We start from the raw sequence: 14280 nt of genomic DNA, 5'->3' as shown, positions 1-14280 counted from the left end.
GAAGGTATTGGGTAAAAATTAAGGAAAAGAAGTAAATATGATCAAACTACTTTGCATGAAATTCTCAAAAAATAAAAAGATACTGTATTTTTAAAAACAAATGATGTCTTCATTTACCATGGGAATAGGAAGAAGTAGAGTGCTAGAGAGGTCCCCATAAATCCACAAAGATACCTCCACAATAGACAACTGGCATTGGTGGAGAGAAAGACCAAGCTGAACTACTCTGGTGATCGGATGGCCGAACACCGTAATTGTCATGATAGAACTCTCATCCAGTGACTGATGGAAGCAGATGCAGAGATCCATGGCCAAGCCCCAGGTGGAGCTCCAGGAGTTCAATCGGTGAGAGAGAGGAGGGATTATATGAGCAAGAGATATTGAGATCATGATTGGAAAAGTACAGAGACAACTAGCCAAACTAGTAGAAATGCATGAACTGGGAACCAATAGCTGAGGAGCTCCCTGGAATTGGACCAGGCCCTCTGGATAAGTGAGACAGTTGATGAACTTGAACTGTTTGGGAGGCCCCCAGGCAGTGGGACACAGACCTGTCCTTGGTTTATGAGCCGGCTTTTGGTAACCTAGGGTCTGTACTGAGACACTTCGCTCAGTCTTGGTGCAGGGAGGAGGGGACTGGACCTGACTCAGCTGAATCTACCAGGCTGGAATCCCCAGGGGAAACCTTGCCTTGGAGGAGGTGGGAATGGGGTGTGGATTGCAAGGGAAGGCTGTGGGGTGGGGCGAGGGAGGACAGGGGAATCCATGGCTGATATGTAAATTAAATTAATTATAAAATAAAAATACTTAAAAAATAAAATAAATAAATAAATAAATACAAAAAACAAATGATGTCAGAGTGATTGGAGAAGACACAGGCAGTGACTTCTGGCATCTACAAACGTGGATATATGTAAATCTATATACACATGTGCACATGCATGACCATCTATCACACACACACACACACACACACACACACACACACACACACACACACACCAGTTTGAAAGATAGCCGAGTGTAGTGGCACAGGCTTTTAATTCCAGCACTGGGGAGGTAAAGGCAGGTAGATTTTGCATGTTCGAGGTAAACCAGGTCTACATTGTTTTATAGAAATTATTTAGTATACTTGAGTTTTAACAACCAACAACAAATACTCACTTGATGGCACAGTAAAATCAGAAATATTTGTTTTGTGTTTTTTATGTCAAGAAATCCTTCCTCATACCTATCAATCTTGTTTACCACAATACTTTCTAAAATAATTCCCTCATGGCCTTTGGTGAAGCTTCAAATTAATCCATTACTTTTGCATGCCAGATGAGTTCTTATTTGGAAAAAGTATATTTTATATATACTTTTTACATATGATATATATATATATATTATATATAATATGGGGATGCAGAAAGACCCTGTTTCACAAAAAAAAGGAAAAGAAATAATCAGGTTTTCCAGTTATTTGTGATTGGTAAATATGGAGTCACTTCTGTTCATCTTTTTATTATTATTATTATTATGATGATGATGATGATTTTTTTCAGGTAGAGTTTCTCTGTATAGTTTTGGCTGTTCTGGAACTCAGTATGTAGACCAGGCTGGCCTCCAACTCACAGAGATATGCCAGCTTCTGCCTCCTGAGTACTTGGATTAAAAGCATGCACCGTCACCACAGGACTTCATTAAATTCTTAAGAAGGTTGTAATAATTCACTTAGTTTATATTTTACATAAGAAATGAGATTTAAACTGCCATTTAAGCTTTGATAAATAAAAAAGCAAAAGATTGCCTCACAATCTCTGCTATACACTATTATCTAGACAAAGTGCTTAATAATTACGTAAAAATAGAAACAAGTATAAACCGAGAAATAGTATTTCTGATTGTTACTCTGCCATCAGACAGTGAGTTTTCATTGTTAATTGTTTACACCTAAGCATACTGAGCACTTTCTATAAAAGTTAATTGAAATAAATATACTATCTGTTACTATATGCTACAAGTGAGACAAGGGAAGAAGCTACCAGAATTCCGGCCATAGCCTGTGGCCATTGAGAAGAACCAAAAGCAGAGGACATTGCAGTTGGAGCAAAGGCAACCTCCATTTGTTAAGGCAAGAACAAATGAGTTAGCTTCCGTTTACATTTCTAAGACAGAACCTTCCATTTTATCAATAGAGTTGTGTTGTGACTGGACTCTACTAGTTAGGACACAGACAAGAGAGTTTCTTGGCTTTCCCAGGGAGGCAGTAGAGCTTAAAGAAATTGTCATGCTCCATGAAATAGGTAAGAGAGAAACAGTTGCGAGTCACTAGTGAAGCAAGCGGTCGTGAGTCATACACACGGAATTCTGGTGTAACTCAGTGTCATATGCTGAATAGCTAAAAAATATTTATTAGGTTGGTACCAGAAAATAATACGGTATTAAGACCTGGTAGATACAAGTAAGTTTTGCATTGGGAAAGGAGGGCTGGCAGGGATGCCCCAGTGCACCAGTGTCTGCAGGTGACGTCAAATGAGAGTTTAGAGGCTGCATCACCGTAGAGCCTGGAGCTTTCTAGGTCTTCCTTCATCTTTCTTCACCCCGTCCTTTCAGAGAGTCACTCAATACCTGTCTCCTGTTCTTCTCACAGTATCTCATTTCACAAATACACGAGACTTCCAAACATAGAAGACTTCAGGGAAAGGTTCTCTGAGAAACATATCTGGGGTATTCTGCTTCTGAAAAGGCATTATCTGTTACATAAATATACTTTTTCCAAATAAGAAGCCTCATCTGATATGCAAAAGAATGGATAAAGTTAAATCATCCCAAAGGGACATGAGGGAATTATTTTAGAAAGAGTAGTGGTAAACAAGATTGGTAAGTGTGAGAAAGGATTTCCTGGCGTTTATCTCATAAATACATTATTAGTACTGCCTATGTGATGTTGCCTAATGGCTCGCTTTACATACCCCTTATATGCATTAATATATTTCCCTGCCAGCCTAAAATAACCACTACCTCAACTCTGTGTAAAAGCATTCGGTTAATTTTAATATTGCAAGTATTATTTATTTGAGAAGCTGAGGATCTAACTGATGGCTTCATGAATGTTGATAGCAATCTGAGCTATTCTGCCAGGCAGGAAATGTAAATTATTTAAATCAGAAAATCTGAGCAATGAATTGGAGCTGAAAGGTTGGCTATAGTTAATTTCTTGCTGGGCATACACAAAACAGGAATGCATTTACTAGCCATAATTATAATCAGTATTATATACATTATTGTACTTCAAAAATCTTTCCATAAATCTATACACATCTTCTTACACAATGGAAACTACTAAATATTATCAATGATATGATTTTTAAAAAAGAATAACCAATGAGTTAATATTCATAGATTTAACAAAAGCCTTCCTCTGCTGTCAATATGGGAAATGTAATATTTTTTTCAAAAATTATAAAAATGGAGATATTTTCAATTCCTTGTCTTGCTTAAGAAAATGTTGAGAATAAAAATTATGAATTATTTCTTAAAAATACTTTAATACAATTTTACAGATAATATATATTGCTACAATTTATATTTACCAAAACATTTATTATTACATAAAGCAAATCAATAACTATTCAAATATTTACTTCAAAGACGTGTGTTATATATATACTTTAAAAGGACATTTCAATATTTTTATTTAAACAATTTAACACTAAAAATTATGACCTAAGTATTGTTTTTTAAGTTAATACTGAGTTTTCAAGTTTATATAGTACAAAAGTGATTTGTATCATAATTGAAAAAGTTCTTTACATAAAAATAAAGAATAATTTTACTTAGTAGATATCAAAGTCACAAGACAAGTCATGATTTATTAAAAATAACAATGCTTGTGATATAAAAGTGTTACTATCATGATTTTCTTGATATGGTCATTCATACATTAGTTTTTTAATATCTAATATTTATTGAATGAGATACTTTACAGGAAAGTTTCCTTATTTTGGTTGTTGTGAAACAAATACTTATAGAACTTATGATTTCTTACCATAAAAAAAAGTCTGGAAGCAAAATATTGTTTCAGTTAAAACAACAATAGAAATGGCATTTATGCAAAGTTGAATGAGTTTACATTTGATTTTATGTACACATTCATGTAACCTTTTAGGAAAGATACTGAACGATCAAAGAACAATGCGGTGGTCCGCTTACCTTAAGGACATCTCCTTGTGCTAAGTGAAATGTCCTGGCTGAGATATTGATGCCCTTCCCTGCTTGAACCTGAAGACTGTAGATGCATTCATGGTTGTTCTCATAGTTCAGTGGATAATTTGGAGAAAGCAGAATTCCTTCGTCATTTGTTGCGGACGCTCCACATTCAGCTGCATGTAAAACAGAATATTGAAGCCCAGTTTAATAAACGGCGCTGCGTTCTCCAGAGAGTTTTGTTTATGGAGTGTAGATGCTTTGTATTTTACCCAGATCCTAGTAGGAAGTTACGTGCGGAAAAGATTTGTGCCATAGAGGACCAACATGGTTCTCAAAGGAACCAGAGTGCTCTGGAGATGACACACCTACCTGTGGGAATTTATAGTAGTTGTCACAAAATGTGAGCACCTTCCTTCATACAAAATAATAGTCAAATGCAAAATATCTTCATGAGGTCACTTAAATTTGTGGATGTCATATAAATGCATTAAGTTTTTATTTTTATGTAGAAATTTAATTTTAATACTATCTACTTTAATTTTTCCTTTGAAGACTTTGAAAGATTCTTTCCTTCCAATAAGTCTTACTTCCTTTCAAGAAATTCAATGGCAATATTGAATTTTTAAAAATTATATAATAATTAAAATCTAATAATGCATAATACAAGATATTTAGTATGTTTGAGCCATACAATTTTTTTTTAATGTAAGGCACTTCTAGAGTACAGTATAGAAAACTGCTGATCCTCTCAGTTACATGGTACATACTCTATGTGACAAATTTGAGGAAATATGGAACAGAGATTTCTCAGTATATTAAACTAGAGGACTTGCAGCAATATTACAGAATTGAACAAGTCTGTACTTTAAAAATACACTTTAGAAATCTTTGCCTTGGGTTTTCTACCTTATCTAATTGCTGACTTCATTAGCATACCTTAGGTTGGATTTCAATGTTCAAAATTAACTGAAGAGGCAAAAACAAACCAGCAAGCCATTATTGTCTAGAAATAAGATTTTAAAATTATAATTTCTGGGAACAGTAGAAGATGAAGACAACACGATGAAAGATCATGAAATGCTTTCCTTTTAAATGCTTAAATGTTACAAAATTAAATTCAAAAAGAGAAACACACCAAAGAAGAGCTGAAACTGTCAAGAAGAAGCAGAGAAAAAGTAACAAGTGTGAAACATGAGAAATGAACATGGAGTGCTGACAGCCAAGCAGCTGGGAGGAGGGACTGCATCACAGCCATTTGACAGAGGTGCTCAAAACTAGAGACGAAGAAAAGCTACTTCCAATAGTGTTTGTAATGATTTCCATTTCGATTACATCTAAATGTCTTCAAAGAGTGATACCTTTTGGCCTGCTTTCAGATCTATGCATTCATAGCAGCCCAATGAACTGACAAATGAAAAGGTGACACACCAAAACTTAAAGGCCACATGGGTGCAAGGTGGTGAGATATCTTGTTTTCCTAAATGCACTCTTGTAATTCTAGGGTCTCAAGTAGGATTCTATTCTCCATCAGCCAGGCCACTCTGAATTACAGAGAACATGCATTTGTAGAGCACCACATAAAGCTGGGCATCTTCTTAAAGAAGCATCATCGATCATTTAAATCTTCTTCATCCCTTGCTCTACCTTATTAGAAGCTTTGTGTGCTTCTGGAGACATAAGTATGTGTGTGTATGTGTGTGTGTGTGTGTGTGTGTGTGTGTGTGTGTGTGTGTGTAGTAGATAGACCAACAGTGCATACATTTTCTGGAAGCATAGAATTGTAAAGATATGCTCTTAGATGCAAAATATTGTTACATTTATTTCATATTTATGACTTAGATTTTTAAATAGACTTTAATGACTTAGATTCAAAATTAGGCCCATTTTGTCCTGAGGCTTGGGCTTGGATAAGTTATTTATTAATGTCTTTATATTTGTATTCTTATAATAAAAAATATCATATATATATACATATATATATATATATATACATATATATTACTAAAACTTTAGTCTTTTGCAGGCGCACAAAGCCCAAGAATCTAATCAGCATGAACAATTTAACTATATGAAGTATATTTGTCTTCACATCACATACATTGGAAAAATAAAATAATGAGACTTGCCATATTTTTCTTGCCCCAAATTGAAGAACTATCCCAAAGTATAGAAGCGTATTTATTCTTAAAGTCAGGGTATCATTTTTAATGTTAAACGATGAATACACTACAAAGCTTCCTTTCTTTAATTTGAAATTAAAGATGTTACTTTGAATATTTAAAATTCACAATAGCAAATGGCATATTTTGGGAATATTAAGGAGATACTTTTAGAAAAAGTGGACATTTGTTGGCCTTCATAAGATATATAAATTATCAATACAATTCCTAGACTAAACATTGGACCTGTTGATGATTTCTGTAGAAAACAAACACTATTTATAGCACATATTTTACTTTAGTATACTTAGAAATGAATTTGACTTGCTGAACAAAAACTAACATGTTGATAAACACAGCTCAAGCTGGATTGGTGTAGAAGAGAGATATGTGCTGACATCTGTTGATAAGAATGACTGCTACAGTGATAAGCTCACTAAGCAGCAAATCCCACAGAACATCAATTCTTCTTGCTTACCGAAAAGCAGGCAAGCCCTTGCATCATTAATCTCCATTACTGTGGTAGGAAAATCTGGGCTTGATCTATTTCATATACACAGTCACATATTTTCAGGTAAACTAGCAAAATGATTTTTGGTAATTTGGCTGGGAAATTGGAAAAATGTCTGTGATCACAAAAGTTATTTAGTTATTTTCAGATTTTTTGTTTTATGTGGAAATCATTCATTGCAAGATGTATAACAATTTCTCAGATACTAATTATTTAATGAGGTACCTAATGAGTTGTAAAACATTAATGTAATTGATAATTCTTAAGGACTATTTTTAATATGCTTTTTAGATACAGCTGTATTAATATTGCATTTGTTCATCAGAAAACCTTAGACAATTATACAATTTTCTTCCAAGTACTTTAATACTTAGATTCTTAGTTAAATTTAGAAGGTAGAGATGCATATTAATTCTTCATGTCTCTAATGAAAATGTATCTCATTTCTTCATTTAGACATTTTAGTGTCCTATTGTTTTATAGGCAACAGGGGGGTTAATGTATGATAATGCAAACTTGTACATTTAAAACTGTTGTGTATCTTCCTTTAATAATTAATGAAGAAACTTTAAAAATAATTTTTATTATTCTACAAACATTTGCTTGATTTTCATTTATTCTTCTCTCATATATTACATCACAATAACTGAGTCCTTTCTCTCCACTCCTCCCAGTCACCCCACCCCCACCCCTCTCTCTTAGATGCTCTGCTCCTCTGCTTTCCTTAAGAAAAGAGCAGGCCTCTCAGAGATAGCAACCGAACACAACACAACAAGGTGATTAGGCACAGGCCTTCATATCAAGGGTCCATATCAAGGCTGGCTGAGGCAACCAGTAGGAAGAAAAGAATTCCAAGTCCCCTGGCCACACAATAATTTAAACAAGAAATATACAGGAAAAATATTGAAATCAACAAGGAAAAAGGAGCCAGTAACATATAATTTAGAACTATTAGAATTATACATATCTTCTCACGGAGACTCTAAAAGCCAGAAATGCTTAGACAGATATCCTGCAGACTGGAAGAGACCACAAATGCCATCCTAGATAGACTACTATACTCAACAAAAATTTCAGTTACCATAGATGGAGGAAACAAGATATTTCATGATGAAGTCCAATTTAAACATTTCCATCTACAAATACATCCCCACAGAAAATACTAGAAGGGAAACTCCAACCAAAGGAGGTAAGCTACACCCATGAAAATATAGGGAATGAATAACCTCAAGCCACCTAAACCAAAGGAGGAAGAGAAGTACACACACACACACACACACACACACACACACACACACACACATAGACACACACACAATCACCACCACCAAAATAAAAGGAATTAACAATTATTGGTCATTAACATTTTTCAACATAAATGAACTCAATTCTCTAATAAAAGACACAGACTAACAGAATGGATGTGAAACAGGATCCATTTTTATGTGGTATATAAGGAGTATACTTCAACATCAATGATAGATATTACCTCAGAGTAAAGGGCTAGAAAAAGATCTTCCAAACAAATAGGCCTAAGAAGCAAGCTGGTGTAGCCATTCTAATATCTAATAAAATAGACTTCAAAACTCATCAGAAGAGATAGCAGAGGATACAATCTATTCATCAAATGATAAATCCACCGAGAACATTACAGTTCTTAACATCTATGTTCAAAACACAAATGCATCCAAGTTTGTAAAAGAAACATTACTAAAGCTTAAATCACATATGAGTCCCCCCCACACACACACACATATACACACATTGATAGTGAGAGACTTCAGTACCTCAATCTTCCCACTGGACAGATCATTCAGATAAAAACTAAACAGAGAAAAACTGAAGCTAACAGATGTTATGAACCAAATGGACCTAATAGATATCAACAGCCCATTTCACTAGTACACAAAACAATACACCTTCTTATCAGCACCTCATGGAACCTTATCTAAAACTGACTACGTACTCTGTCACAAAGTAAGTCTCAATAGATACAAAAAATTGAAATAACTGCCTACATCCTATCAGGCCAAAATGGATTAAAACTGGATTTACAACAAAAACAACAGAAAGCCTACAAACTCACGGAAACTTAACAACTACTGAATGGCTACTGGATCAAGGAAGAAAGAAAGAAAGGCATTAAAGACTTTCTAGAGTTCAATGACAGTGAATGAACAACATACCCAAACTTGAGGGGACACAATGTTTGGAGTGTTGGGGAGGAAAGTTCATAGCACTAAGTGTCCACATAAAATTATAGGAAAGCTCTCTTATTAGCAACTCAACAGCACATCTGAAAGGTCTAGAACAAAAAGAATAAATATATCCAAGAAAAGAAGTTAAGAAATAAACTAAGGGTGGAAATTGATACAGTAGAATCAAAGAATAGTACAAAGAATCTATGAAACAAGGAGTTGGTTCTTTGAGATCAGCAAGATAGACAAAGCATTATCCAAACTAAAAGACAGATTAACAAAATGAGAACTGAAAATGAGAATTTCTTCTAATGTGTTTTGATCAAATTCAGTCCTCTTCTCCCCCTAATTCTTCAGTATTCATCTTCTACCTCCTCACCCCTTCCCAATTTAGTGTTCATTTTTTTATCCATCCAGTCTAATTTATGGTGCTTATATATTCATGGACATTGAACAAATAAAAAGGATTTAAAAATAATTTACTTAAATTCCTTTGAGATTTTTAAATTTCCTCTTCAACAATCCAATTCGTCAACAATAAGCTTTTTGTGATTTGCAGACATCACAAAATCAGTAGTTAAACATTCTCAAATAAAAAAAATGATGTATTTTCATAAAGTGATGTTGCAATTTCACCCTTCCTTCCATAATAACTTGTTACGGTCTATTTAGGGACTCATCATGTAATATTAGCAATGGTAGTATCTATGAACTGGGTATGGTGATTCACACCTCTAAGCACAACACACAGGGGACTTAGTATGATATCCTGTTTAAACAGCCAAAATAAAATAAAACAACTATCAATAACTATAGATACATGGCTATGCATGTTAATGCTTGGGGATCAGGCCTTCATCTTTACGTTTTTGGCATTCTAGAAGAAAAGATAAAACCATGAACTGGCACATTCAGCGATGTGCAGTTAGAAGTATGGCCCATGTCTGTGGTAAGCTGGCATGACTTAAATGAGGAACGTGCACATTTTAGGGACACCTAGGTGGTCACATCCGACAAGATGAGTTCATTCTTGAGATACACACAGTCCAAGAAGAGGACCAACTCGTGCAAATTGCCCTGTGTTCTCCATCTGCCATTTCACAGCATGCTTTCCAAATGCTTGTCAATATATACATCACAAATAAATGTGGCAACTTCTTAAAGACAGGATGTGTTTCATAGGAGTGGTAAAGACACAAGGATGTTATATTGGTTGTGCTGTTTTTGATGTGAGTTTAAGAAATAGTTGCAAAGACAATCCAAATTTACACACAGAAATTTCCTGACAGTTACTTTGGGAAATAAAATATAAAAGAGTGAACCTGAATGGCATAATTAAGAGGGATGGCGGCTGACACACTATCTAAGGTATTTAAAAGGTATCTATTGGGAACTTGATGGTGATTCGTGGTAGAGTTTTCAAACAGAAAATAATATATATCAGCTTCAAGAAATCCATTCAGCAGTGCTGTGCGGGAATGGATTGTGGTCTTTAACTCCCTTTGGTAGAAAACCTAGAGAAGACTTGTAGAGTGAATCAGACAAGAGATAGCAAGATCTTGAAATAAAGCTCAGGAGGAAGAGAAGATGGGGAAGGAGAAGTTTTAGAACTTGAACACGAGTTGTTGTGGAAGGGGGAAAGAAAGCCAGAGCTGTTGTCTGAGGAGAGGCTTTGAGTGTATGTTGAACAGAAAACTCTATATGAGTATTGTATGTGAGGTAGAGAAGTGTGTAAAGAAGCTAAAGACTTACTTATACTTATAAGGTTTATATTTCAAGCCATAGACAAAATGTTTACCAGATATTGATTGAGAAGAAAAAGCAAACAAAGAAAAACAAAAACAACAAACCCTGAATGTAAAGCAATATCTAATATTTTTCATACTCCAGAATTGTAAAATATACTTTTAAGCAATGGGAATGACCAGTAAATACTAACATAATAAAGAGGCATGAACAAGAAAGACAGGGAGCCAGGGGAGAGACTAGTCATTCTTGAAATAAAATAGGGTAAGTAGTACTTGTAGAGGACACTACCCACATATATTTCCTTATCTACAAATATGATTACTTTAAATATTATATACCTCCATATATAAAGTGTATCAAAAATCTCAACAGCTAATAATATTTTTACTGTTCACTGTATACACTGTACATGTACTTTTTATGAATTTCTTATTGAAGCAAGTCTATATTTCTAAAGAAAATTTGATGGTTGATGTAGCTAGTAATCCACCCAAGAACATAAACAGGATATTATTCTGACCCCAGACACTTAACCCTTATATATTTCCACCCAGAGATGAGCATAATATACCGTCTTACAGTATAAGGACTTCACTTTCACTAGGAAGCTAGAAGCTGAGGTAAATCACTGTGCTACAAATCAGATAGCGTAAGAGAACACAGAGGAGAGGTTCAGGGAGGAATTGTTTCTTATGGCTAGAGAGCATTGAACTGACAGGGCAATAGGTTGGTAGTACTTTCAAGACAGTGAAGAATTATGGTGGGTCAAGGACAAGGGGATGGTTACATTCTAAGAAGAAAATTCCATTTAAGAATATTAATTTTCATGCATTGAAAGGGAAAGTAATTTTAGTTTTCTTTAGTTCAAAATGTATTTTTATGCCATATTACTTTGTAACACCCTTAGCACCATGGAAACCTTTTTCTCTGCAATGAGTTGATTACATACTTACAAAGAAATGTAATCTTAGTTCATAGATAAGATGGTCAAAACATGTTTCCTTTTTAGAGATTAAAATACAACTCTCAGATTAAATAGAAATTTAATAAAGCTGATTAATGGGTCATGTAAAGAAAGGACATGGAAGGAAGCAGAATTTCTTTTACATATATTTATGCTGTGTGTTGAGCTTATGATGGTAGGCATGCATATGTCACAATATGTATGCATGTGGCAGTTAAGAAGACAACATTCAGGAGAGATTGGGTCACCATTTCCACCACGAGGGCTCCAGAATATGAATTAAGGTCATCAGTCACCCGACTTTGCACAAGAGTCTTTACCTGAGAAGTCATTTTTTTGTATATTTGTGCATTTCCTCTCTGCTCCTATATTATATTAGTAAAATCACTGTCACACTACTGTATATGTTTATGTGTGTGTTTGTGTGTGTGTGTGTGTGTGTGTGTGTGTGTGTGTGTGTGTGTGCTGTGTTATTGTTTATGTTACTGTTGAGGAGTGAATGCAGGTTTTTCCTGTCGGGCAAGCAGTGTACCACTGTGATTTGAATGACCCCAGAGGCTCAAATCTTTGATTATCACAGTTGATGGAACTGTTTTGGAAGGATTAGGAGGAATTGCCTTCTTTGGGAAGGAGGTGCATCACTGTAGAAGGGCTTTGGAGTTTCAAGAGCCCAAGCCATCCAAGGTAGCTCTTTGTTTTTTGGGATCTGATGTAAACTATCAACTACTATTCAAGCAACATGCTTGTTGGTCTGCTGCCATGCTCCCAGACACTCCTCTGTAGCCAGGAGTCCCAAATTAAATGTTTTCTTTCATGATTTCCCTTGGTCATGGTGTTTTTTCATGGCATAGAAATCTAACCAAACAATCAGTTATTAGCATCCTCATTCATCTTTAATAATTTTTAAATGAAAAAATCTAAAGTAAGTAAGCTAGTTTGTTAAATGAAACTGATTGCTATTATATTCAGAGATTCCTAACACCTAGTTAAATGGCACAGCTATTGTAATAAGCAAAATTTCAAAGCACATTTTCAAGAGAGAGGTTTATAACATTATAAAATAGTATAGAAAATATTAGGTAAGTTAATGTATTTTTACCAAACCAAAAAAAAAATGCTCCTTGCAAATAAAAATCATTGCTACAATATGGGAAATAAGATCTACATCAAGTAAATCAAGTTAGATTTAATTGCCTACATAGAATAGGAAATTATTTTCAGCTATAAGTGTTTGTCAATTACTGTTGTGTATACTCTTCAAAGCCAATGTTATTTTTATCTTCTAATATATGTGTATATGAACTGTATACAGAAAAATGCACACACACATATGTACACACATACACAATGTTAAATAAACTTTTTAAAGGTTTAGGTAAAGAGGCAGTGGGAATAATACTTTTCAGTATTATTCAAAAGATCTAGAAGTTTTTTATTAACTGTTACCAAAGCTTATTTCACACAGTTATAACAATTATGCTTACAATTTATTATAAAGAATTTTAGCATAGCTGTCAGTTTAGCCCTTAGTATTTATCAGCTTAATGATTTATATATACAGGACTAGATCTGTGTTTCTTACTTTTAAAGAAAATCAATACCCAATTATCAGAGCAAGAAGAAGAATAAGAGTTTTTCTTTTATAAAGACAAAGGAGTATCTATTTAGATAAAGATCCATATAAATGAATAATTTGTAGTAGTTTGGAAATTCATTGGAATTATCTAATACATCACAGCATCATTAAATCTAAAAATGGACTCACTAAAGATTGTAAAAATGGTTTCATTTTACTTATGCTGCACCAGATTGACAGCTAGGAATAAAAAAAAAATCTGTCCATGAATGCATAGCTGAGTAGGACATAGATTCTAAGGGAATAGCTTATTATTATTTTGCTAGGCGGGCATAATGTTAAACTGTCACTGACATACTTTTCCTTATACCCATAGATTAGTACCATTCTCACTCCTCATGAGAGAAGGTCCTTCTTTGGAGTAGATGGTGGTTAATGAAGAGTCCTACAGCTGGTCAAAATAATGACTGTGGACTGCACAGCCCTTATTGGTACATCTATATCACCCCTATCTCCCCAGGACTCATAGAGTACCACAGAAAAGAAGTCCAAAGGATTGTAAAAGATAGACTGTCTAAAAGACTGCTGTTGTGTTAACAGGGCAGCAATGTTGCTCTCATGAACTCACAAAAGCTGTCCTTGTATTCACAATGTCTGAACAAGATTAAGCCAATCAACATTCTAGCATGAATGGAGGAGGTGGTCACAGGCACCAGACTAGTTGTTGAGTTAATGGCAATTTATGGATGCTGGAGAAGGGAAATTCAGTTATCTTCAGGCCAGAAGTCCTGCCAGGTTTCCTATGCTTTAGTGGATCTTCTTATACTCATGAGCATATTGCCAGCAATAATTTAGCTCAGTTGGTTTTAAATAAATAAATAAACCAAGAAATAAATAAGAAAACAAGTAAGAAGAGGGCATGGACTTTA

General features: G+C 34.5%; 1 protein-coding gene across 3 annotated transcripts in view; it reads right to left on the bottom strand.

Annotated features, from left to right (window-relative positions):
* Csmd3 (CUB and Sushi multiple domains 3) overlaps positions 1 to 14280 on the bottom strand; it is a 1148052-nt gene that overhangs the window by 317643 nt on the left and 816129 nt on the right. For all 3 annotated transcript variants that reach the window (XM_006993205.4, XM_042265493.2, XM_042265494.2), the window contains one exon: positions 4198 to 4367. In XM_006993205.4, the coding sequence (XP_006993267.1) occupies positions 4198 to 4367 (170 nt within the window). The remainder of the gene's footprint in view (positions 1 to 4197; positions 4368 to 14280) is intronic.

This window comes from Peromyscus maniculatus, chromosome 20 (genome assembly GCF_049852395.1).
Source record: "Peromyscus maniculatus bairdii isolate BWxNUB_F1_BW_parent chromosome 20, HU_Pman_BW_mat_3.1, whole genome shotgun sequence".
NCBI classification, from domain to species: Eukaryota; Metazoa; Chordata; class Mammalia; order Rodentia; family Cricetidae; genus Peromyscus; species Peromyscus maniculatus.
Note: the sequence above shows the minus strand (reverse complement) of the source record. Positions and strands in the feature narration are given on the sequence as shown.